Source organism: Takifugu flavidus, chromosome 20 (genome assembly GCF_003711565.1).
Source record: "Takifugu flavidus isolate HTHZ2018 chromosome 20, ASM371156v2, whole genome shotgun sequence".
NCBI classification, from domain to species: Eukaryota; Metazoa; Chordata; class Actinopteri; order Tetraodontiformes; family Tetraodontidae; genus Takifugu; species Takifugu flavidus.
This window is the reverse complement of record NC_079539.1, coordinates 5,661,496-5,686,916: the sequence shown is the minus strand read 5'-3', so window position 1 is coordinate 5,686,916 and position 25,421 is coordinate 5,661,496. Positions and strand designations below refer to the sequence as shown.

At 46.8% G+C, this 25,421-nt stretch overlaps 2 protein-coding genes across 7 annotated transcripts; one reads left to right on the top strand and one right to left on the bottom strand.

Moving 5' to 3' along the window:
* The first annotated feature begins 64 nt into the window (after positions 1-64).
* LOC130517622 (macrophage mannose receptor 1) lies at positions 65-12,178 on the top strand. Its single transcript, XM_057019625.1, has 50 exons — positions 65-125; positions 611-756; positions 836-948; positions 1,040-1,173; positions 1,244-1,467; positions 1,554-1,660; positions 1,735-1,853; positions 2,123-2,258; positions 2,500-2,582; positions 2,673-2,792; positions 2,862-2,963; positions 3,043-3,201; positions 3,293-3,375; positions 3,449-3,593; positions 3,670-3,714; positions 3,796-3,963; positions 4,307-4,426; positions 4,600-4,710; positions 4,808-4,840; positions 4,935-5,069; positions 5,144-5,290; positions 5,379-5,513; positions 5,607-5,764; positions 5,832-5,976; positions 6,044-6,098; positions 6,183-6,249; positions 6,323-6,456; positions 6,538-6,581; positions 6,662-6,835; positions 6,904-7,058; positions 7,148-7,261; positions 7,339-7,454; positions 7,608-7,762; positions 7,835-8,040; positions 8,114-8,291; positions 8,375-8,599; positions 8,676-8,845; positions 8,912-8,982; positions 9,137-9,237; positions 9,321-9,437; positions 9,576-9,713; positions 9,784-9,938; positions 10,022-10,121; positions 10,199-10,431; positions 10,584-10,767; positions 10,856-11,104; positions 11,196-11,378; positions 11,454-11,516; positions 11,685-11,830; positions 11,906-12,178. Exons 1-50 carry the CDS (start codon positions 65-67, stop codon positions 11,948-11,950), a joined length of 6,507 nt encoding a protein of 2,168 aa, XP_056875605.1. The 3' UTR covers positions 11,951-12,178.
* aff1 (AF4/FMR2 family, member 1) lies at positions 4,708-24,554 on the bottom strand. Of its 6 annotated transcripts, none has more exons than XR_008947798.1 (26): positions 24,316-24,554; positions 21,545-21,659; positions 20,099-20,911; positions 19,028-19,069; positions 18,229-18,315; positions 18,057-18,090; positions 17,314-17,395; positions 17,091-17,232; positions 16,054-17,022; positions 15,884-15,972; positions 15,572-15,794; positions 15,400-15,479; positions 15,042-15,105; positions 14,829-14,965; positions 14,639-14,710; positions 14,434-14,527; positions 14,305-14,348; positions 14,010-14,227; positions 13,650-13,914; positions 10,574-11,925; positions 10,000-10,455; positions 9,801-9,901; positions 8,869-8,957; positions 6,959-7,452; positions 6,716-6,821; positions 4,708-5,549 (listed from the first exon to the last, which is right to left on the bottom strand). XR_008947798.1 is itself a non-coding variant. In XM_057019881.1 (19 exons), exons 1-19 carry the CDS (start codon positions 24,366-24,368, stop codon positions 13,790-13,792), a joined length of 3,483 nt encoding a protein of 1,160 aa, XP_056875861.1. In that variant the 5' UTR covers positions 24,369-24,554; the 3' UTR covers positions 12,175-13,789. The 6 variants fall into 6 exon arrangements, 1 of the variants encoding a protein (XP_056875861.1); XR_008947796.1 differs by lacking the exon at positions 8,869-8,957 and having other exon boundaries at positions 6,959-7,051; positions 7,320-7,452; XR_008947797.1 differs by lacking the exon at positions 8,869-8,957 and having other exon boundaries at positions 10,574-10,711; positions 11,163-11,925.
* Positions 24,555-25,421: the final 867 nt, after the last annotated feature.

Here is a 25,421-nt window from a genome sequence, read left to right as displayed (position 1 = left end):
GGAAAAAAAATAGATTTAAAATTAGGATGAGCAGACCCCTGAAGAGGTGAACAGGTAAATAAACATGGACGGAAGACGAAACCTGCTGCTGCAGCTGCTCAGCTTTGCTGCTCTTCTTCCTTTTGGTGAGTCATTTATGTTTTTGATCGGGAACGCTGGTCCGTTTACATTTGTGTACATGTCAAGTAAAAGATGTGCTCGGGTAAAAGTCGGACATCGGTGGGATTTAACGTTTGTATGAAATGCTGAGCGTTGCTGAACTGTTCTTGTGTCATGGGACTTTTATGATGGGGGCCATCAGCATCATCTGAACGTTCGTCTCCACCACAAACTTTAATCAATTATTTGTACAGATATTTGATTAACATTTTGGCTACTGTCCATTTTATATTGTAAATTAAACCATGGGCACATTCAGGACTGTTTTGGGGTAAAAATTACATTTTTAAATACATTTTTCCCATTTTTAAAAAGAATCCTTTAAGATTTGAAAATGCTTTTAAGGTTAAATAGTATTTGTACATCAAGACAATGTACAAATCGGATATTTTATGGTAATTTCTTTAGTTTAATGTGTTAAAGTAACAGTGTATTTCATTCCTGTCATCAGCTCAGTGCCAGTGCCAAGCAGGCTGGAGGCAATATGAGGACAGATGTTACTTATTTTCCAATGATACAAAGACGTGGTTGGAGGCAAACGCCTTCTGTCTGGAGCAAAACAGCGACCTGATGAGCATTCAGGACATCCACGAAAGGGTGAAATGAGGACGCATCTGGAAACAAGCATTAGAAAACTGTTTTTCTTGTTAATTATATTAATGTCTTTTTTTTCCAGCTGTGGTTGCGGACACAAATCGGTGCAGATATTTTCTGGATCGGCCTGAATGATCAAGTGGTGGAGGGCACCTGGGAGTGGAGCGACGGCACCACCTACATAGAATATCTGTCGTATGTGATTGAAGCAGTCTAAAAACATATGTAATTCACTCCTGCATGACAGCAGGACGGTGTTTGATGTGCCTTTACTTGTCCCCTTCAGTTTCTGGATGCAGGGCCAGCCTGATAACTGGGGCGGCGCAGAGGACTGTGTTCAGGTGGTGGGATACAGCAACGGGCACTGGAACGACGAAAACTGCAACGTTAAGAGGAAATACATCTGCAAGCACGTCAACCGTAAGTGTCAGATCCCAGCTCACAGGCCGACGGCTCATCGCGTGTCCGTATTAAAAGCGCTTCTCTGCAGCCAATCCTGGGCCGCAGTGCGACCTGACGGGCGGCTGGAGACAGTACGGCTCCGACTGCTACAAACTAAAGGCAGACACCAGGAAGAGCTGGTCGGAGGCCAGGTACGACTGCGTGCAGGAAGGGGGGGACCTGGTGTCTGTCTTGTCCCCACACGAGGAGCAGTACATCACCTCCATTCTGGACCCGTCCTACTTTGACATCTGGATTGGCTTTTCCACACTGGTGAGGGGACCTCGACCGGTTCAAGAGGCTCGTTGAGTGTGTCCGCTTCATCCATGTCCTTTCTGTTGTTTTGTTGTTTTTACCAGAAATGCAGCAAGATTTCATGTCAGGTCCAAGCAGGGAACACACAGTTCGCCTGGTCCGACGCCCAATCGGCCCCTCATACCAACTGGGCAGCCAACGAGCCGACAGTGTAAGATGGCGTTCCCCGCGTGGGGGCGGGAGTCTGTGCACTCACCTTTTTATTAAATGTTCCTTTCTCCGCAGTGACGCGCAGGCCGGCTCGTGTGCTGCCATCATCAAAGACGAAACCGATGAATTTGGGAAATGGAGGAGCCACGTGTGCAGATACGAGCGCCCGTACATGTGCAAGCGGCCTCTCAACAGTAAGCCACATCCTCCCTCCTTCATTCTGAACTTTGGAGGTTTTTTTTCCCCTTTAAAGCTCGGCCGTCCAAACCCGCTCCTCCATAGCGAGGGTCCATCCTGCCGGGTCTTATGACCCACCAGGTAGATGACCTTTCACCTGGGTTCCCTCTTGCCTGGGTGAAAGTGGTTTTCTGCCTCGGAGGACACAAAACTCGGCTGGATTGCGGCCTTTGAGGACCGGGTTTGGACACCCCTGCTTTAAACGCCGTTGTTTCTTGACCTGCAGCCATCTGTCCTGCCGGCTGGGCGAGTTTCTCCGGCAGTTGTTACTGGCTGGTGAGTAACACCAACCTGTTGACCACCTGGCACGAGGCCCACACCAAATGCTCCGACATGGGGGCTCACCTTCTGATCCTTAACAGGTACGATAGAACCAACTTACCCAATAAGTCTCATTATTATTCATAAGCCATTAAAACCGGCGTGGCTTCATTCCATAAACAAGCTTATATAAACAGGAACCCTCACTGAAATGATAAAGGATGCATCTGGTTTTATTTACTAGTTCTGCACTTTATCGATCCATTTTTGATAAAATGACTTAATCTTTGAAAAGCATTTCAGCTCCACGCTGCCCTTGACCGTTTCTCCACTTATGTGCAGCCAAGAAGAACAGTTCTTCATCAACGGGAAACTTCCAGACTTCCATCAGGTGGACATTCCTGACATTTGGATCGGTTTATCAGGTTCCCAACATGCTATACTGGTTTTATTCCCACTTTACTCTTCACTGGATGTCCTCCTTCATTAACATTCCTCTCACCGGGCTTTACCAGACATGGACCAAGACGGTCACTTCAGGTGGGTGGATAAGACCGAAGTTAAGTTTTCCAACTACGGTCCCGGCTGGCCCCAAAACACTGCCAACATCTGGGACTGTGGGCAGATTTTCACAGGTGAGAAGTGGGCGAAACGCGGGGCTGAGGTGGCGTTGCAGTCAGAACCCACTGACGTTCTGTTTCCAGGAAATTACGACGGCTTGTGGGAAACGACCAACTGCTTCAAGAGCCTGGGTTACATCTGCGAGCTGACGGGGGGGCAGAACCCCAAGCCGACTACCACGCCTGGTCAGTGGGACTCCTCTGAACCGGTCCTCCTCACCCATGCTTATAACCATGTAATAACTGCGTCCTTGTGTTGGTTCAGATTCCCACTGCGACCTGGGATATCTGTTATACGGCGACTTCTGCTATAAGTTTGTGACTGAGTCGGTGAGCAACTGGAATGATGCTGAAACTCAGTGCCAAAGAGATCAAGCTCATCTGGCCAGCTTCCACTCACAGGAGGAACTGAGCTTCATAACTGGTGAGCAGCCACGAAAAGATGCAAAGCCAGTGAACAAAATTCTGTATAAAAACGAGGAGTAGCGAGGTCCGGCGTCCCCTTTTCTCCACAGCTCACATGCCGGCAGCAGCCTGGATAGGCCTGAATGACATCAGTAATGAAAATCATTTTGTCTACACGGACGGGACCCCCGCAGTAAGCCACTGAAGATTGGCTCAGGAGTTTGTGTTGAAGACGCACTGTAGCGGCTGTTTCCGTCTTCCCTCAGGACTTCGTCCCATGGGCACCCAACCAGCCGGACAACTGGCAGGACAACGAAGACTGCGTGCAACTGCGAGGGATGAACCACCACGAACCCGGGAAGCTCAACGATGACTTTTGCACGTCTACAAAGGAATTTATCTGCAAAAAAGGTTCGGATGGAGACGTGTTCCCGCGTCCTCTGTGCTGTTTATGTAGCATTTTTATCAGTGCGTCTTCTTTTCACAGCCAAGGGACAAGGACCCCCTCCTCAGCCTCCCACCTCTGGACCAGGTGAGGCTGGTTCTCCACCAGCTCCGACTCGCCACCTGATCGGCCCCGTTTATCCGACTATAAACTGTGCGTTTGTCGTAGGATGGAACACCAAATGCGGCTTTTGGACATCTGACCCGTATAACGACTACTGCTACCTGTTCAACTACCTGTCCATGAGGACGTGGGCAGAGGCCCGAGCTGACTGCGTCAACCAGGGAGGAGACCTCATCAGTATCACAGATCCATTTGAGCAGGCCTTCATCCAGGGTGGGACCATCTTACTGACATGTTGTTTTTTTTAATGCTTAATACAGCTCAGTTGTAGTTGTTGTGAGTAGCAGCTCACAGTTTTCTCATCAGCTTTATGCACAATGATTCTAAACTATATTTGAATCATCATAAGAGCTACTTTAAAATCGGCAGAAGCAAATTTCTCTTTAGGATTTATGCTTTTTGAACACCAGAGGGCGACCGTGAGTTCTTAAGGGTTTACATTTGACTTTTTGGTATATTTAGTCTGAATGCGGTGGTTTTATTCTTGTGGATCTAGATGAGTGCACCGGCGAAAGGCAGCATGAATGAATGTGTATATTTTGCTGTGGGACAACAGGTGTGATCCAGCATAGTCCCACCGGTATCTCTCTGTGGATGGGCGGTCATGACTCCATCACCGAAGGCGGCTGGGAGTGGATGGATGGTTCTCCTTTCAGATACATTCGCTGGAGTGCCGGTATGTTTCAGAGCAGGATTATTTTTTTTAAATGTTTAAATACTTCAGGGAGGCTTTGGAAAAATCAAGCAGTTCTTCCTCCCAGAAGGAAACATGAATAAATGCAAACTGATAAGTTTCTTCTGAGACTGAGGCATAAAAGTTGAAATTGAACGTCTCTCGTTTCCTCGCAGGTAACCCAGATGATTTATACGGTGAAGACTGCTTGTCTATATATATTAACGACGGCTACTGGAATGACGACATCTGCGAGTACAAGAGAGGATACATCTGCAAACGAAGAGGTGAGAAACTCTTTTTATTGTAGTTGATAACCAGAAACCAGCATTTAGAGTTACATTTACATTTTGCTAAAACTAGACTTATTTTTCTCTTTTCCAGGGAACACACCAGAACCTCCACCCCCTCACGAAGGTAACGACGCTGCAAACCAATAAATAAAATACAATAAATGTAGGATTTTCCTGCAACTACAGAGCTACATGTCAGACAATCGTCCCCACCGCAGGTTTCTATACGGCGGTGGTGTGTCAGGACACATCCGCCGTCCTCCACTGTCCCGAGGGAAGCGTCATCAACATCCAGTCGGCTTTCTACGGCCGTAGGAATGCAGACATCTGTCCGCAGCTGGAAGGATCAGAAGGTGGAACTGCACCCTCACATAAAAACAAGTGTGAGAAAAAGTGTGTCTAAGCAGGACTACTGGCTGTCCCGCAGGGACCTGCACGGTGGAAGGCGTCCTTCCTGGCTACAGGAAGATGTGTGACAACCGTCCGTTCTGCTTCGCGTACGCCCACGTGGAGACCGACCAGTGTCCCGATGTCTCCAAATATCTTGAGATCATCTACAGCTGTGAGCAAAAAGGTGAAATGGTCTTTAATGGTTCGCTATGACCCAGCCAATGTGGATGTGAGCAATGGCAGCTGAAGGTTCTGTGGCACCTGTCCATCAGTGTGTCTGCACGGCCTGGGCGTGGAGGACGGGAACATTACCGACTCTCAGCTCTCCGCCTCCTCCTCCATCGGCGGCAACACTCCGGATAAAGCTCGGCTGAATGGAAATTCCTGCTGGATGCCTTCAGGAACCAGTACGTAACGAGCGCAGAGCTCCAACATGTGCCACGCTGTAGTTATAGGAAAGAAAAAAAGACAGGTTTGAGGTTGGATTTTGTCCTCTGCAGTCACTTCAAGCTGGATCCAGGTCAATCTGAACCAGATTAGGAAAGTAACGGGAATAGTTATCCAGGGCTGTCCTCAAAGTGACCACTGGATCACCAAGTTTAAACTCAAGTACAGTATGGACGGAGCGTCCTGGAACGACTACACAGCCGATGGCACGGTGAGCGAAATCCCTGCACACTGAGTTTAGAGGCCAAATGATCCCTAAATCCATTTTTGATTTCCAGTTTTTCCCAGGCTCCACGGACAGAAACACTCCCGATACTCAGCTGCTGGGCACACCAGTGTCGGCCCAGTACATCCGCATCCTCCCATTGGAGTTCAGCGGTCAAGCGGGCCTTCGCTTTGACGTCTTGGGGTGCACACCAGACTGTAAGAACAGCGCACGATTACTTGTTTCCAGATTGACGGTCGCTCACCACCCTTTGTGGCTCAACAGATGCCGTCACGTGCGACACCAAACCCAACTTCAGCTCTGCCACCGATAAAATGACGTCAGTGAAACTTGTATATTCTACCTTCCTTTCAGCTGTGGGGCGTTGTTGTAACCTGGTCTTTGCTTTCCTGCCACTTCTCAGGGTCCACTGCCCTGCGAAATGTGCCCACTCCGACTACACTGTCTACGGCACTACGGAATACCGCGGGGTGCGTTATGCCGATGTCCACACAGCATTTAGGCATCAAATCTGTTGTCTAACATGTTGACCTCCCCCGACAGGACTCAAACATCTGCGCAGCTGCCATCCACGCTGGCGTGGCGCTGAATGACCTGGGCGGCGACTGTACTCTGTTGAAAACAGCAGGAAAGGAGTTCTACGCCGGCTCCACCAGGAACGGCATCACTTCCCGACAGTATGTTGCCAAATCTCGGCCTGAATCATTCCTCTGCACTCTGCAGCGATCCTGGGTGTTAGTTTAGTGTTTATCACACAGGTACGATGGGAACTACGGCGTGTCGTACACCTTTGCCGACGGGGGTGAGTTGAGCGGCTTTCGTGATCCCTCCGTTTTGAATGTGCGCGCCGGTGTTTCACACACGGCGTTCGCTCTCCTCCAGAGCTTAGGTGCTCAGGGCCCGACTGGCACGAGTTTGGGGACTTCTGCTACAAACCTTTTGAGGAGAAAAAGACGTGGCATTACGCTCGGGAATCCTGCCGGAGCCTGGGGGCCGACCTGGTGTCCATCGTGTCGATGACGGAGCAAAGCTGGCTGGAGAGCTACATGTACATGGGTATGGAAAAAGAACCCGGACGATGAATGAATAGCTTTGGAACACACAATTTGTTTTGTCTGTTACAGCCACCAGTGATATGTGGACCGGTATGAATGACCTGGCTGTGCCTGGATTCTTTACCTGGTCCAACGGGCACATGGTGACCTTCACTTATTGGGACCTGGGGGAACCAACCAACCACGATGGGTTCAATGAGGACTGTGTGAAGATGTCCTACCAGGTGAGAGAGGAAAAAAATCTACATGCTTAAATGTATCCAGGATAAAGGAAAAAAAACCTATTTACATGTTTGTTGTATCTTTGCTTCAGACTGGCCGATGGAACGACGTCTATTGTACGGAACTTAATACCTTCGTGTGCAAAATGCCCAAAGCGCACTACCCACTGCCCTCCGTGCAGCCCACCGTGTATGGATGCCCCCAGGTTGGAGAGACATGTGACAGCACAGATGCATACATTTGGACTCCCAGTTGGTGTTTACCGAGGCTCTCATGTGTCAGGGCTGGGATGCATACGAATACTCCTGTTACTGGATGGAGGAGACGGCCAGGAGCTGGTCAGATGCCAAAGACTTCTGTAAAGGGCAGGACAGCGTCTTGGTGCACGTCGGAGACCTGTGAGCAACAGTGGAGACATATGACATGTTTTTACCGTTTCACTGTTGCTGCTTAATGTTTGACACCTTCCAGGCCCCCTGCTGTGAGAGCTCTACCATGTTTAACATCTTGAAACCTTATTAAACGATCTGTCCGCGTGCACTTTGCTGCAGGTATGAGCAGGCGCATTTCACGGTGGCGCTGTCGGGAAAGACTGGTTTCTGGTGGATCGGCCTGCGTGCCCATGGAGGCCCGACCGGAGGTGTGGACTATGTCTGGGACAACGGCTTACCGCTCACTTACACACACTGGGACAAAGAGCAGCCAGGTATGGTGCGGACAGGGATTCACGTCCTGATGTCAGCGCAGTCTGGAAACTCCAGCGTCCGTTTGTATCCAGATAGTGGAGATGGATCCTGCGTGGCCATGGCAGCCGACAAGATTGGTGCTTTCTGGGACGACAAGCAGTGCTCAGAGAAATTCTTCTTCTTCTGTGAGAAATCCAGGCCAGACATCACCCCACCCACCAAAGCCCCGACTCCTCCTCCATCACAAGGCTGCGCAGATGGCTGGACGGCCCAGCCGCACTTCAGAAACTGCTACAAAGTAACCCTCCAACGAACGGCACGTACGTGAGTGAACTTTCCAACGCTGAATTCCTGTGCCGGTTTATTTTTAGCTCTTCCACAACGTGGACTGGTCCCAGAAGAAGAGCTGGGGAGCAGCTCATGAGGACTGCGTAGCCAGAGGAGCGAATCTGGTCAGCATCCACAACCAAGAAGAGGAGGAATTCTTGTCCCAGTACAGCAAAGCCAGCAGCAAGTGGATCGGCCTCAAGAGCAATCCCACGGAGGGAGGTGAGCCAGACTTTAGCTGCAAAGGCTGATGGGTAGGAGAATGCGCTTCATGTTCTCAACACGCGATGGTTCCATTTCCACAGGATACACCTGGAGCGATGGCACACCTCTGTCTCACACCAACTGGGGCCCCGGGGAACCCAACAACCACGATGGCAGGGAGGACTGCGTGGAGATGGTGACCAACGCCAACGGTTCCTATTCCTCCTGGAATGATCTCAACTGTGACGCCCACCAGGACTGGATATGCATGATCGCCAAAGGAGAGAATCCGGTCCTGCCACCAGCGCCTCCATCACCTGTCCCAGGTACTGTACCCACAATGCACCTGGATTAACAGCATCTTTTTTTGCCAGAGCAGTTAGCCACAGTCTGTCTTCTCAGCCCCTGAATGTGGAAGTAATTCCGGCTGGAGGAAGAAAAACGGCCTCTGCTACTACTACAATGACACGGACGCCGTCGACTTCCCCACAGCTTTGAGACGCTGTCGTGACGAAAGAGCCCTCCTCGCCTCCATCCACGACAAAGATGAACAGGCCTATATTAACAGCATGGTACGTCTCTGCGTCCTCCTCACCTTGTGACGGGTGCACCAGGTAATAGTCCTCCCGTTCTTCCAGGTGGGGACAGGCAAGGTCACATCAGCCTGGATTGGAATGATAATGGCTGGAGTCGCAAATGGACAATACAAGTAGGTGAAGCACAGATAGGGAAGAATTAGCAGTTTCGGGTTTCCAGACCAAAAAAAACCCAGAATGTGTACATGAATCCTGAAGATTTCATCCCTTCCTGAAAAATGTTTCAGCCTTTTCCCCAGATTGAATTTAACCGTTTGAACTGCACAGGTGGGTGGACGGGTCCGCCGTGTCCTACACTCACTGGGGTAACGGAGAGCCCAACAATGCTAATGGGGAGGAACAGTGCGTCCAGATGAATAGGCATCAAGGTACTCTCTATACAAATGTACAGGCCTGTTCTTTATTCCTGGTCTGCTGCACTGAAGCTGACCACAGCGTCCGGCTCCTTCAGGTGTATGGAACGACGCCAACTGTGGCAGAACGGCAGGATACGTCTGTAAGAAGCGCCCCGGGGACATCCACACCCACCCTCCACCCACACAGCCCTGGGAGGGAAACTGTCCCGAAGGTCTGTTTTCCAATGCTATTGGGTTACAACAAACATCTGTGGTTCAAGTGTGAAAAGAATACGGCGCTGAGAGCCCTCGCACAGTCATTATTTTACACATAAACCCACGGAGCTTTCACTCGCTTCACTTCCTTTCAGGTTGGATGCGTTTCAAGAACAAGTGCTTCCTGTTCAAAGGGAAGAAAGACGATATAAAAGCCAACTGGACTTATGCGCGGAGTTGGTGCAGAGAGCAGGGAGGAGACCTGGCTGTTATTGACAACCAGTATGAGAACAGTGAGTTGCCCCCGTGATAAATAAGAGGAGGGAGAGATTGTTTTTTACATTTCAAGCCTGTCATTCACAGATTTTGTGTCAAGCTACCTGAGGGACCTGATGCTCCCCACGTGGATTGGCCTGTCCGACCTCTTGGCAGAGAATCAGTATGCCTGGAGCGATGGGGTGAGCCCGGTGCTCTACACCAACTGGAACGACAAGGAGCCCAACAACGCAGAGGGAACGGTCAGGATACTATAGCTGTGTCCTGAAACGTGCGCAGTGTTAATAGGGGGTCATCACTAACTTGTTCTTGATGTCTTGGACAGGAGCACTGCGTGGCCATGGCTCACAACCACCTGGTGACTGGGAAGTGGAACGATGACGCCTGTCACAAAGCCCACAGCTTCGTCTGCTCCAGGATAAAATGTGAGTAGACGCTCCAGTTGCTCTGTTTCGCCTTTGACAAGCAGCAGCGTCACTGACATCACCCGTTACCACTTCAGCCAGCAGCATCGCGCCCCCACCTCCAACCAAGAGCCCCTGTCCCGATGGTTACATCTCCTGGTACCACAACTGCTACAAGCTGGTGGAGCAGCCAGCGACTTGGGATGCAGCTCAGGCGGCCTGCGTGCAGGAAGGAGGCAACTTGGCTAGCATCGACATGAGCTATGACCAGGCCTTTTTGGCAGGAGCCGTTCTGAATGGCATGGACTCCTGGATTGGACTCAGACGGAAGGTTGTGCAGCTGATCCTAAATGAGCTAAAAACAAATGTCACACATTTAAGTTGGTATATGCAGCGGTGTTCAACTTGAACCATGTAGCCTTTATTACTAATAATAATAATAAACAAGTGCTGTTCACATCAATAAGTCTCACACTGTTGTAGGATGATGGTTCCTACACATGGACGGATGGCTGGCCAGTTTTCTTCACCCAGTGGGGGCCAGGAGAGCCCTCTAACATTAATGATGAAGGCTGCGTAGCCATACATGGTGGAAGGGTGTTCCACGGGACCTGGAACGACACAAAGTGCGACTTGGCCAAACCCTACATCTGTAAGATCAGCTCAGGTATGCCACACCAACTGGCCGGTCTTGGGCCCCCCCCACCCCCATTAAGAACAAAACAACTAAATCTATTGTCTACGACATCTTCCAGAGAGTCCACCGCCGACACCTGCGCCAGGTAACGGGATGTGTCTGCCGTTCTGGTACCCCTACGGCCGTTACTGTTACCACGTGTACAACGGTCAGCAAGGCTTCTCTTGGCCGGAGTCGCGCCATTACTGTCAGTCGATCCGGGGAGATCTGGCATCTCTCCACAGCAGGGCGGAGGTGGAGTTCGTCAGGAACCTCAACTACACCAAATATCACAACATTTGGATCGGCCTCACCAGGGACAGCAACTGTGAGCACCGCCGGATCCATTTCAGTGTCACCTACGCCTGTTTTGCATGTGCACTGACCTTTTTTGCACTCCGGAAACCTCCTTGTTTTAGTTGGCTGGGCCTGGACGGACAAGACGTCTCTGGGCTTCCTAAATTGGGCACACGGAGAGCCCAATGCAGCCTTCCACCCCGGGAACGCCGTTGATGAGAACTGCGTGGAGATGTACCCGGACGGACTCTGGAACGACAACAACTGCCTGCAGAAGAGAGGCTTCGTGTGCCGACACCACCAGTGTAAGGATCAATTTGCTTATTTCAGCGGCACGCATGGTGCAGTTTTCAAAGTTTAACACCTTCTCCGCCTCTCAGACCACACGACAGATGACAACGGGAATCCGGTTTTTCCCACCCCCGGTCCTGGTGGCCCCAACAGTGAGTGCAAGTATTTTGAACCCATTTAAAATGTTTTTGTAACTACAGCAACAGTGCCAGCAGGGTAAATTTTAGCCCTTTGAATTTTAAGAATTTGACAGCATCATCAGGAGGCGTCAGACCAAAATGTTTCAGTTGCTTTTGACACGTTTCTGCCTCCCGCCACAGACGGGGGGGTGATCGCCGGCGCCATCATCGCAGCCGTACTGGTTTTTACCCTAGTCGCTGGGCTGTTGTACTACCTCTTGGGAGTCCGGGGATATAAGCTGAGTGGCCTGAGCCTGCCAACAAGAGCAGCCAATCGTGTCGATGTGGTGAGTTATTGATTAGGCGATGATCAAGACCTTCACCGTGATATGAACACTCAGTCTTTTTCCGTTCTGTTGCAGCCTGCGTTCACCAACCCCAACTTTGGAGGAGAATCAGACACATAAATTGCTCTTCAGCCTTTGTATAGTGCAAAATGACTTTTTGAAAATAAAATTAATAATGTGGTTTAAGGCCACCAGGGTTTTCTAAGCTGTAATTCTGTTGTAAATAGATTAATTCCATCAGTACATTGTTTTTTCAAGTGCAGCATTTCTTTTTTAATGTTTACAGTAATTGGATGATTACTTAAAGAACTAAATTTCGAGGGGGAAAAAAATAAATGTTGAACTAATTTTCAGTGTTTATTCATTTCTGTACACTGCAACACAAATTCTTTACAAATCTCACAAAAGGAAAAAAGCTTCCTTACATTTTCCAGTAAATCATTTGGACAAAGTGTAAACTTGCAGAGAAATCAATAATAAAGCACCAACAATCAAGGTTGATGTATAACCACATGTTTGAAAACACAAGATCAACCGTTGGAGATGTAGATTTCCGGCTGTTTAATGCTAAAATTCCTCACGAGCAGCAGACATCCTTGGCAAGATCATTTCTAAAGCGACCTGCTGATGATCCACATATAAAAGAAATCTTATGGCACCAGTGTCCTCTCTATACTTGAAAAAATTAATTATTGTGACAAAATAAAGTTAGAAGACTGTGATCCTCGCTTAGCCCTTAGTGTACCTACACACCAACCAAGTTAAGTTCCAAAACCCAACGATTCTCCAAAAATCTGAAGCAATGATTCCTTTCATCAATATCTCCTACCGATTATTTCTGTGTCCCTTCAGGAATCGAAGAAGTAGTGAATTCAAAGATGTTACTGAAAAGTGCCGAGTTTATCTACAAACATCTGCTCAAAAATATGTATTCATTTGGAAGCTATTCGTTCTAAATCCCACAGGTCTACTCAAACAATTCCAATCTCAACTGAAATGTGGGAGACGCAGGAATAACAGCAGCTTAAAACAAACGAAGGGGACGCAAACTACATTCTGTGATTGGCGGTTCCACGACACCTGAAGGGTAAATCAAAATAACCGCTTAGCTCTTCGATTAAAAATGATTTTTTTTAAATTAGAAATCTGCTCATCTGACAACTCCTCACTGCTCATTTGACAGCTAAAGAGCAGCAATATGTGTCCTGAGCTGCATCAAACTGCTACAAACCAGTGTCTCACCTCAGTTTATAAGTTAGTCAGTCTGCATTTAGTCCTAAAATGGTCCTAAAGTCTCTATACTGATATATTCATTTAGTAAAGTCCGTTTCAGCTCAGAAAGCTTTAAATTTGGCAAAAAAAAAAACACAAAAAAAACAATGCTAATTTGACAAGAACATTATCCAAGTGTTGACTCATATAGACTCCATAATGTTGTTCCCAGTCAGCACAAATGGGAAATAGAGATTTCAGACGGAACAAGGCAAAATAAATTAATGCATTGCAAAAACAAAAAAAAAATAGACATAATACTTGAACAATGATTTAAGTGCTTTTAGCTTCACAGGGGTTTTAACCACTCACACTGATATTAATGCCTAAAAACAGAGTAAACTAAGACTCATGTGAGCGCACCCCAATTATGCAATCAGGGGGGAAAAATGGGAACAACCAGAAGTTTCAGTAAGAAATGCTCCTGTAGCAGCAGCCGACAATGTAAGAGGAAGTGAAAAAGGCAGGTAAAAAAAGATGAAACACAGCGTTACTGGTGACGTAGTAGAAAAAATAACGAAGTGCGAGATAAGATGACAACGTCTACCTTCTCTTGCCGAGGGATGGGTTAGTGTCCTGTTAAAGTGAGGCTAATGGCGACTGTCCCGGAGTGTGGCGAGCCGTTCAGGATCGAGAGGCAGATCGGAGGCGGATTCTCCTCCTCCGCCAGCAGCAGCAGGTTGATGCTCAGTTTCCCTTTCGGCAGTCCAGCCTCAGCCAGTCGACACCCTGCCGTGTGTATCGCACCATAAAGGTCATGCTGGACATCAGGTTCAAGGGGCCCAGAACTGTGTCCAGCTCTGTCAACAGGCCTGGGAAAAACACAGGTTTTATAGCACCAAAGTGGTTAGCTAACTACAAATTCATGCTATTTACTTAGTTTCAAAGCCCCGGCCCACAACTTTACCGCTGCCTTTACGTGCCAGCTCCTCTGCTTTCTCCCAGATCTCGTGAGCTCGCAGGAACAGCGAAGTGATGTTGACGTAGGAGAAAGCCACTTGCTCGATGACCTGCGGGACGCTCACGAAGGCGTTGATTGCGTCTACGCTGTGATTGGAGCTGGAACCTGAGCTGGTTGGAGCTGGGGAGGGCAGGCTGGGCATGGGGGAGGGGGTGCCCCTGATGCTGAGGGAGCAAAAGCAAAAATCACAGACATGGCAAATCCGTGGTAACCGAGAGAATGAGTCCAAATGTACACTTACTTTGGTGTCATGACAAGAGGACTTTGTGTTCTCTGAGGAGCGTTCTGAAAGATTTCATGGCAACAATAGAGGATTAACATCCACTGCTGGATTACTGAACTCCATTTGTGTGATCACGTGACATCTTACACTGAAGTGGTCCGTCAGGGTCTTTGAATACTTGATGGCTGTTCTCTGTTTGTGGCGAAACATGGCCATATGCAAGAGAGACTGGCACTTCAAACTGGAAAACAAATACCCTTCCTTGATCATTTCAGTGGATTTATTGACTCCTCTGATGTTCGAATCCAAACCTGAGACTTAATAACATCAATGGAAAAAAGAGAAAACTCACCATAATACAATAAAGTCTTTTTCTGAGGATGGCGCAGAGGCGTCCACTGAGTTTTTAAGCTTCAGCACAAACCTATGAGAGCAAAATGTCAGTCTAATGAACACATCCAGATCCATTTTGAGCAAGAAGCCAACAATCACCCCCCCCCTTTGTAATTAGTCCTCCAATACTTATGAGGATATTTAATTACTTGAGTAGTTCCACGGTCTCTGCGAACATCGTGTAAGAAGACATTGAAATCTGGGGATCTTTCTCCATGGCGATGCCGCTCTCCACAAAGTACATGGCCGCATCCACGTAACTGAAAGCTTTGCAGAGTTTATCCGACTGCAAAGATGAGAGCACACAGCAATTTATCTCCACCCAGTTCTGCTCCGACGGCACTTCTTTTATCCAGACTCACCTCTGCATCAGCTTTGTGCTTCAGTTTTTTAGCCTCCTTTATGTAGTGCTTCACTGGATACTGCCTGCAGATCGGAGTCACTTTCTTATTAACAGGGGCTGCACAAAAGTGGCCACTAATTTAGAACTCTGGGTTAGTAAATCTGAGTTGTGCACACAGGAGCCGTCAAAGCATAGAGGCCAGTTAGAGGAGACAGCAGAGGTCACACAGGAGTCAAACAGAGGCCAGGATTCATGCTGGGGACAAACGCGTCGTGACGCAGGTTGGGCCATGGTTGGCTGACGCTTGCAGCTCCGTACACGGTGTCATTTATAGAAACATTCGGTAAAACGAAGAGGTCAGCACGGAGGGTTTTTACCTGTCCTCCGGTCTGAGCAAAGGCCTCTGTGTCAATGCTTTCCCGCTGGGCTCTGCAGAAATGCTGCTCTTTGTAGTCTTCTGCAAAAATTGTATTTTCAAACTCTTGCTGGATGCTCAGTCAGAAGAGCAGCCGTCTTGATTCTATATGGAAATGTGCTCGTGTCGGTCACCTTGTCTGATGGAGGGAGCGGCTCCGTGCGCTTTCCGCTGCTCCTCTTGTGCTTTCTGGAGTCCTTGGCCTTGTGCTTGCAGGATTCCTTGTTGGTCTTTGGGAATCCCGCGGAAGCGCGTTTGTCTTTGGAGGCCTGCTTGGCTGTTGGATGCTGCTGCTGGGGAACTGGAGTTTTCTTGGCCTTCTTTATCTCCCGGTCTTCCGCTGAGCTTCTGATGGTTCTACAAGGACGCGGGAATAAAGAAACGTGATCGGAGTCATAAAAAAGGCAGGAAGAGAGGAAAAGGATGTTGCCAGAGTGAGGACCTACTCCAGTTTTACAGAGGCGTGACTTGATGAGGTATTCTTGTTTTCCAGCCGTGGCTTCTTCCTAGGAACAACTTTATTGTCCACCTTGACCTAAAAGAAGGTAAAACACGCTCAAATAAACCCAGACCTGTGTCACAACCCTGACTGGATCAGCTTGTGGTCATTTCTCACGTTGTTACTCTTTTCGCTGCTTTTGCCAAGTTTCTGTGCTGTAGAAGCTTCACTGCTCTTTCCGTCATGCTGTTTGACCGCTGAAGATCTCTTGGTTTTGGAGAGGCTCTCTCGATGATTCCTGGAGATCTGGGGCACTTTTGAGAGCAGACTCAGATCGATCTTCACCAGCAGAGATCTCGGAAACCTGTGAGAGTTTCGCGAACTCTGGGGAGTCTTCTCCAGATGCTTTTGGGTTGTTTTGGGAGGAACCTTTGTGCCCTTCTGCAAAACGACGTCGGAATTTGATTTGCTACAACTGATTCTAATTGGTGGGGCGGGAGACAGCTGGTCGGGCTGTGGCGGACTGTGGGTGGGGCAGGGGCAGGAGTTTGGATACTGCACACCGCAAGATGGACAATGACCATACAAGACCAGCGCCACCTCCGACTCTGATCCAGCCTTAAGCTTGTCATGCGACGCATGCTTAGAAGTCCTCTTATTGTCTTTTTTAGTCTCACATCGGTCCTTATTTTTCCTGCTGGGAGCCATTTTCGTCTTGACCTTAGGCCTAACTGTGAAACAGGGGTCTTTGTCTAACACGGCTCCAACTTTCTCACACTTGACACAGGCAGGTGGTTGAATGCTCCCTGCCTTTGCTGAAGTTGAGGTGTTCGTGGGGCATGAATGTTTGTGGCTACAGCTGGTCACGCCACTGCTGGATGGAGGGGCTGGTGGGTTATCAGCCTGTTTATAATGATCCTGATGTCTTTCGCTGTAGGTGTGGGGCTTTCCGGCACTCTTGGTGAATTCTTGCTGAGGTTTTGACTCCCAGCTGGGCTCCACCACCTCTGTGACGCTCTGAGGTGGCCGTGGGCTGTCGGAGCCGCGTGTGTCGCAGTGACCTTCAGCGTGGGAGTTCTGCTTGCTGGATGGGATCCAGTTCCCCAGCTGCCAATCCACATGTTTTGCTGCCGGACTGCTGCACTGCTAAAATAAACCCAAGTTTAAAAAAAGACACAATAAACTGCTGTGATCACACCGCCTATGAAATGTACCTCAGCCTTCATCGAGCTGCTCCCTGGACACTGTGGCGGCTCCTCGATGGCACTCTCACCGTCTGAGTCAGACCTGGAGCTACTCTCCGAGTCGCTGGAGCTCGGCGACTCCAGCCCTCTGGAATGCGCCGCTTTAACTGAACTACAGAAAAGCACAAACGTCCGAATCAAAGACACATTATTTTCACTCATCGGTTGTTGTGGTTCGCAGGCTTTCGCATACCATGAAGAGCTTTGCTGTGTGGGGATTTGCAGGTGCTGGGATGAATCAGCAGGTGATGTGTCACACTTTTCAGGAATGACGGCTAAATGGAACAAAAGGCAGATCAACACAAGGGACACCTTCCAACCCCACAGCAGCCTGAGCGGTTCAAATCATAACAACGGTTGCTTTAAACGCCCGTTTCATCCAGGGAAAAGAAAATTATTTTTAAAGAAACTAAAAGAGGAGCAAGTAGAGTAAAGTTTAATTGTGCAGCAATCAGAGCATCGCTGCATCCGTGGAGTTCAAATCCAGCTGATGTTTCAATACTACAGTTTGGCTGGTAAAACATTAATCTGTTCCCTAAATATTATTGCAAAGTCCACAGCTGCTATGCAAATATACTCCACATGCAGACACGCAGGCCGAGGCAGCCACAAACCTTTATCAGCATTGGTTAGCAAATAACTGTGGAGACAGCCAGTGAGCAGCCGATAGGAAATGAAATGGGAGCGAAAGCTGAATCTCTGATGTGGTGATGGCCAGAATATTAATGAACAGCTTTTATGTTACATATCAACCACTAATAAAAGGTTTAACATTGGAAACAAAGATTATTTAAGATGGGTGCGATGATGAGGAGGATATCTATCCCATTTCTATGGCACACAACAAAGAACAGAACACATCAACGCGGGGTAAAACAGGAAAAAAAGGGAAGATGCAGCAAAGGATTGGCTTCTTTCCTTTATTTTTTTACTCACTTTGTCCAGGATGTGAGGAAACATGTTCTGCTCCCTGTGATGAAAGAAAAAAACTCAATCCAGAAACTATATATTTATGTAAAGATAGAGGGCAGTGTTACTACCCTTCTACTATGGCCAAAACTCTGAGAATCAAATCAAAAGATAGACGAAATTGCTGTTATGTCATTACCTTGGGTTGAAATGGGGACTTGGAAGGTTCGCCCGTGTTGGGACTGTTTACAGCTGTCAGGATCGGGGGCCAGAAGCAAGTCATTTCCTGTAGAGAGCATTTAACAGAGTGAGTGTTTCTGAAGGTTAGGGATACAAATGTCAGTCTGCTGAGGGTTCTGTGGCCATCCTGAACTCTTCAAGGACCTGCGTCAAGCCAGATCTACAGGGTAGTGAGAGTCCGTGGTCACATGTTGATCTTTAAGAACTCAAACATGTGAAGAGTGAAGGAATTCAGTCAACAATGTCCAGAATCACAGAGATAAAGAAATCTAGCTCCAAGCTAAAGAAACCTGAAGCAGAGCTTATTGGCTGTTGCTTAAATGTGTTCTTAAAGTGAAAAACTATAGATGTGTTTGTTCTCTAGATGAAAATAGTGAACATGTTTCAGCATGAAAGCTGAATGATTTCACTGCCCATTTTAATAAAAACAGCCAGCAAGACTTGACCATCAACAGCTTTTACAGACAGCTCTGCATCCCTAGCATAACTCTATTCATTTTCCTTTATACATCACGAGCTTCTAAATCAAATAAATTGGCATTTTATCAGTACAATCAAATATTTTAGTTTTTTTTAAAAACACACAAAAAAAACATGGGTTGAGAATGTAACATCTCTAAAACACCAAATTACATTTTTTTTGTGCCTTATGTTGCAATATGAATGCATTAATGACGAAAAACAATACATTAAAGACTTTTTCTGTGTTTAAATAGACCCGGATAAGCGGTAGAGGATGGATGGATAAATAGACTTACCCTTAGTATGTCTTCAACACAATGAGCTTCATTTGGTCTTATCTGCACAAAAGAAAGGAACGTCATGAAAGAAGGACAGAAAACAATGATATTGTGATAGGAAGCAACAGCCTAAAGGGTTATGTTTCACAGGAGTTTACGGTGAACAATTTATAATAACTCACAGGGATACAACTTTTACTTTAAGAGCCAAGTTGCGCAAAATCATCTGCAGATGGAAAGAAGGTTAAAAAAAACAACCAACTGAACAAAAGGAAGGATTTAACAATTGTTGGTCATTTGTTTCAGTAGGACAGAGGTTCAGGCTAGGTGACAAATGCGTTCAATCATGAAACAGCTCAACTTTCAGCATTAACGTTTTGTTTTTGAATTTGTTTTTCTGAAGTGCCTGTAATGACTTTCAGATTAACGCATCTAAATTAGCCTCATCTTCCTGGGCCTTCAGCCTAAAAAGGAAATTCCAGACACTGAAACAACACTTTAAATGAGTCCATACAGGCTCTGCTGGCTTATTCGTGGTATACTAAGCCCATCCACCTGAAAGATTTGTCATTTTACAACAATTTCCGAGGAAATAACACTTTCAATCCAATACCTAACCTTAAACAAATGTTTTCACAACCATGCCAGCAGTTACACAGCAGCAGTCTTTTCTAGACTCCTGCCGACAGACAGTACAAGAAAGCCAAGTCTGACAGGATCACATCCTCAGAGTGAGAAAAACAGTCAGTGAGTGTGCATGTGTGTGTATTTACGCGTGTGAATGCAGTTCAGTTGGTCTCCCCATTTTCCTTCTGAATGAACAGTGTTTGAGATAAAGTCAGAAAATCAATGTGCTCCCAGAGAGAGACGTTATGCAAGTTGGTGACAAAGCTCATTTATTGTTTTGTTTGAGCCCACGGGTGAAGTTATCTGAGGCAGCTGAGGTCACATAAACACACAACAACAAAAACCACAGGCCGCTTGACACATAGGCGCCATGCTGGCACCCGCCAAGGACATGACAGCTCAAGCCCGACAGCGAGGTGGTGACACCGTATTCTAAAAGAAGACAATTTCCAAAGTACTCACTTCCAAATATGGTGGCAGCTTCTTCTCTTTGTCCAAGTGGGATTTGTTGATCAGCTCTGGCAGAGGCACATAAGGCTGTGGTGAAGGCTTCAGCTCAGGGGACTCATTCACCACCTGGTCCTGGCCGTCCATGGGCCTCACGTAGGCCGTGGGCTTCTGGGTCATGACTACACTGGGCTGCTTGCACAGCAGTGAAGGGAAGGTCTGAGAGGGGAGAGTGTTGCCCTTGTTGGTTTGAGGGAGAGGGGCATCTTTGGTAGGATCTCTTGGAATCGGTGTGGAAACGTCCCCAGAGCCAGGACATTCCGAGGAGCTTAACCGTGGAAGTCTATCACAAGTGTCCTTGTTCGTGCAGGTGTTAGCGAGGTCTCTGGGACACTGCAGAGACAGGGACTTGGTGGGGGACTGAGAGCACACTTCCTGAGCTAGGCCGGTACGTTCCCTGAGGTGGGCTTCACTCTTCTGGTGACAGTGGACCATGCGGCTGAGCTGACTGTGGTTTAAAGACACATTAGAGAAAGTGGAAGAACTCCCACGGCGGTCTGGAGATGAAGCAGGACCAGATGTCCGTGAGGGCTGAGGGGGACAGCCATTACTGGTGGGGGCTTTCTGGCTTTGGCAGGAAATGGCCTGGTTATGGAATGGAGGTCTGGCTTGACTATCCAAACTTTTCTGACCCTGATCCAACTGCGAGAAAGCTGCATATGTGGGAATGCGTAAAGGCTCCGTGACGGTGGGATTGGGATTATTCACATCTTCATAACTGCCCAACATCCTCTGGATCAGACTGGAAAGTTCATCCCCTTTGTTTGTCTACAAAACAAAGTAGACACAGAGGTCAAAGGATATGCACAGATTTGGAATATTTAAAATGTCTAAAGCAACGTTATTTTATCTAAATTGCACCAGTGTGTTATTTTGAAGTGCGAGTCTTTATTAATTACTGAAAATAACACAGCATCATATATATTTTTTATTATTTTATTTCTTTATCTATATTGTATTTTAATTTTTTAGAGAGGGTTAATAAAAAAGGAGAAGCTGTTGTTGGTCAGAGTTGCCTGGATTAAATACCAAGTGCTCACAGCCACTGCACTTACAATAATTAAGCTTTACAAGCAGCAGCATAGAGAGACTCGCTGACCTTTTTGGTTGCCTCTCAGGCTACATCCAGCCTGTCCTATCTTATTAACCATGAGGCTGAGAGGGCTATTTGCAGCCTCTGGGAAAAACCAAGAACTCAAGACTGAAAACACTCCTGTCCATTTTCTCTGCATGTTCACAGTAAGATATAGAGTCCTTAGCCATCTTTTCCCATCAATTGAGATCATGTGATAGACCATTCTTTTTCTGAATGTGGTTCTAAACAGTCGTGGTATCATCAGCCATATCTGGAATAGTTCATCTATGTTGCAGCATAACCTGAGTTTAGTCTACCGGTTGTACCTTGTATGGCTCCCCAAAGAGGGGCACATTCTCCTGTTCTTTGGCTTGGCTTGTTTCTTGGTTCCTCTGTTCCCATGCTCGCAGGCGAAGGAGGTTCCTTTCTTCGTTGTACTGACTGCAGGACGTCACCAAATAATGACATGTTAAAGTCAGCGCTGCATCATATCATCACACCTCTATAACAGCATTTGTTCAAGTCGTTTTGAAACTTCCTACACCATTTTATGACTGCGGCTTTATGATGTTACCCCAGACCCGTTTCTCCCCTGGGACCCGAGCAGCACTGTCAGCATTCTACTGGGAGAACATGGCGTCCATCATCATGGAAGACGAGTGTAATTAAACGGAACAGATGTTTGGAGGATTCATGGGGAGACTGGCATCTGTTCCGTCTAGCCCCTGAAGACGGTGTCAAATATGCAGATGTGTGCAACTATTATTCCCCCTGATATGACACCGGTGGTGAAAATAACTACTTTCTTCTGCTAAATGAAATTGTGCAACATCATCTGACACCATCTCAGATATTTACACTCACCGGCTGCTTTTTTAGATCCACCTGTTCAATTGCTTGTTAGAGCAAAGTGTGCAGGATAGACAGACTGTTTGGAGCCCACAGAAGGGCAACAGTAACTCCAACAACCACTCATTACAACCAAAGAATTCAGAATACCATCCCTGAACACGCAACACGTGGAACCTTGCAGAAGATGGGCTACGGCAGCAGGAGACGACACCGGTGCCACTCCTCTCAGCTAAGAACAGGAACATGACGCTACGGTTCACAGAGGCTGACCACACTTGGACAGCAGAAGCTTGGAAAAACAAGTCTTGATTTCAGCTGGAAGATTTAGATGGTTCGGTCAGAATTTGCCACAAACAACATAAAAGCTTGGATCCATCCTGCCTGCATCAACAGTTCAGGCTGGTGGTGGTGATGCTATGGGGTGGAGGATATTTTCTGGGGGCACTTTGGTCCCCTCAGTACCAAAGGAGCATCATTTAAACACTGCAGCCCACCTGCGTACTGTTACTGACAACGTCCATCCCTTTATGGCCACAGCGTTACCATCTACTACTTCCAGCAGGACAATGCCAGGTCCGTTGCACTCCAGTAGCCTCCACAGTCACCAGATCTCAATCCAATAGATCACCTTTGGGACGGGGGAGATTCGAAGCTGCAGCAACGGCGTGACACTACCATGTCAATATGGACCCGAATCTCTGAGGAATGTTTCCAACATGGATTCCAGCCTTTTACTAACACTGTGTGCCTAATAAAGTGGCCGATGAAGGTATATACACATCAGGAATACATTCCATGCTAATTCTGATATGGACATCTGTGTATACATTCCCAATCATCTCTGGCCAATACCAAAGAGTAAGAGGCTAAATACTGCAAATTAAACAAGAACCACATGTTTTGCATCCATTTTTAAAGATTGATGATTTTAAATGAGACTTTGCTCAACCATTTCTGTCCAGAGCCAAAAACCGTTTTTCCAAGTTTGATTCCAAACCAAGCTAAAATATTCCTGTAACTGCCGCTCTTTTCTGCACAACATTTCACCAAGCTGAAAGAAATCGATGAGCAGAAAAGGAAATACACCAGATGGAAATAAACTATTTTTTACTGGCATCTGGAAGGCATCATAAAGCCCACAGCAAGGCGATTCTTATGCTGAATTACAGATTTATGGAGCAGTACAATGAACGGAAACAGATTTTTTATTATCATTTCTTCTTTACTTGATTACTGTCATAATATAATGGAAAAATTAGAAGCGATTGGATGGCAACCAAGCAGAATTTGTAGCTTTTATTTATTATTGTATTGATTCTACTATGTTTTACCTGTTGTAACAACACTAATATGGCAACATGCAGCTGGCAAATACCAAACTATTTTAATACTGATCACTAGTGCCTGAGATCAAAGTCTTCCATCGATTATGAATGATTAACAACGTTTTTAAAGGTTACTGCACGTTGTGATACTCATGAGAAGGAAAACAACGCTGTGTCCGCTGCCTGCGCACACGCACTGCGCACACGCACCCTGCAGCTGCTGAAGCTTTGCAAACAGGGTTTAATCACACATACAATGCACATGATAGCAGACTGGGTTCCTTTGCATTAAGACAGTGATCAATGCCAGTAAAACAATCTGCGTGCTCTCCCGATGCAACATCCAACATGCGTGGCCAAGCCAAAGCAGCAACTTTGACACGTCGTAGTCATTTATGTCTTCAACGCATCAATTAACAAAGATTTGAAGTGAGATCGAGGATCGAAGTGAGAAATGCACATTAAGGTTAACCGACCCAGCGTCTGAGCTACATTCTAGTCCAAATCGTTACCCAATGCAAACTTTGGCAAACATGGTTAATGAGACCCCTACAGTGATCGCATACTATAAATATAACCAGCAAACTAACCCAAATGTTGCAATCACATAACAGCCCCCACTGACAAACCGGCCAGAATCACATCAGCCTGTTCTTTCCAGCTGATTCCACCTCCCACTCGGAAGCGCTAGTTTAAAAAAAAGAAGCTAAAAAAAACACTTTTAAACTGAGCAAATAAAATAACCGAACGTGCACCGCCTTCCTTTTCGAACTTTTACAGAGTTCCGAAGTAAAGTATTAACTTTAAGGCTCGACAAGTGCACCGCTTGTGAGTTAGCTAACTCACAAGCAGCTAATTAACATTCAGCCAAGCTGGATATGCAGCTACCAGCTAAGCTAGCCGCGGCTACCGCTGCCTACCTCGGCTGAGATGCCATGATGCGCCGCTCACAACAACCAAAGTTGGTTGTCATGTGTTTCTGACAGTCGTCGCCGAAAGTGACCCCCTCGTTTGGTTACATTGTTTACCGGTGAAGACAAAATGCTACCATAAACGGCTGTCAATCTGCTGTTGTTTGATAGTTGTTTGCTAATCGTCCGAGTTTGGGCTGTCCACTCTGATGGATTGTTCTATTCTATTCAGCCCATCCGGGGAGCAAGCTCGATTTTATACACTCATTGCGCTACATGTTGTCGGAACACATACTCACATCAATCGTGTTAGTCACCTAAGTTTAATTATAAACCAAATATCACGAATATGTCTCACGAGATCCACATTAAGAACTACTTTATTTTAGTCTAGGCAGTTAAGAAATGCCACCCCTGTCTGACAGAGATGGTACAGTCAACAGTTACCCCAGGCAAAGAACTCTAATGAGAAGCTGCTAATTGAATACATTTATATTTTTAAAGTTAACTACTACCATTAAAATAATTTTCTTGCAACGGAAACTGCATGATCAAGCTCCAGTGATCTTCATTTAAGTATGTTGCCCGCGCTAAAAAGATATATTTAAATTGTCCATTTTTATAAAACCAAGAATTGTTTATTATGTAATTGTTATAGAATTGCTTTTTACCATGAATTGCTTGCAGTTTTTTTTTTCTACAAAATATTGTGCTGGTGGTTCACCGTTACATCATTTAGCTTATTTCCATTCTGCTTAAATAGATATTTTAACTTTTAATTGACTTTGAAACAAAATCGATATTTATGAACCGCATTAATAACCTGCAGAAACTGAACAGCACTACTAACATTTATGCTGAACTGAACATTTCGACTTTAAGAATCCAGAAACATGTGTCACACCCATTGGAATCAGTTGTTGATCTTGTGGTGGTTTAAAGCCATAAATCAGGAATTCTCCTGCCCAGAAAGACTGACTCACCATGTCACCTGTGCGCCAGTTTTAGTGAGTGAGTGCAGATTTTAGGAGACAGTCAAAACAATGCATGCCACGGAGAGGCAGTTGAGACTTTTCTTTTTCGTTGGGGGGGATTCTTAAATCTCTGTTTGTGGC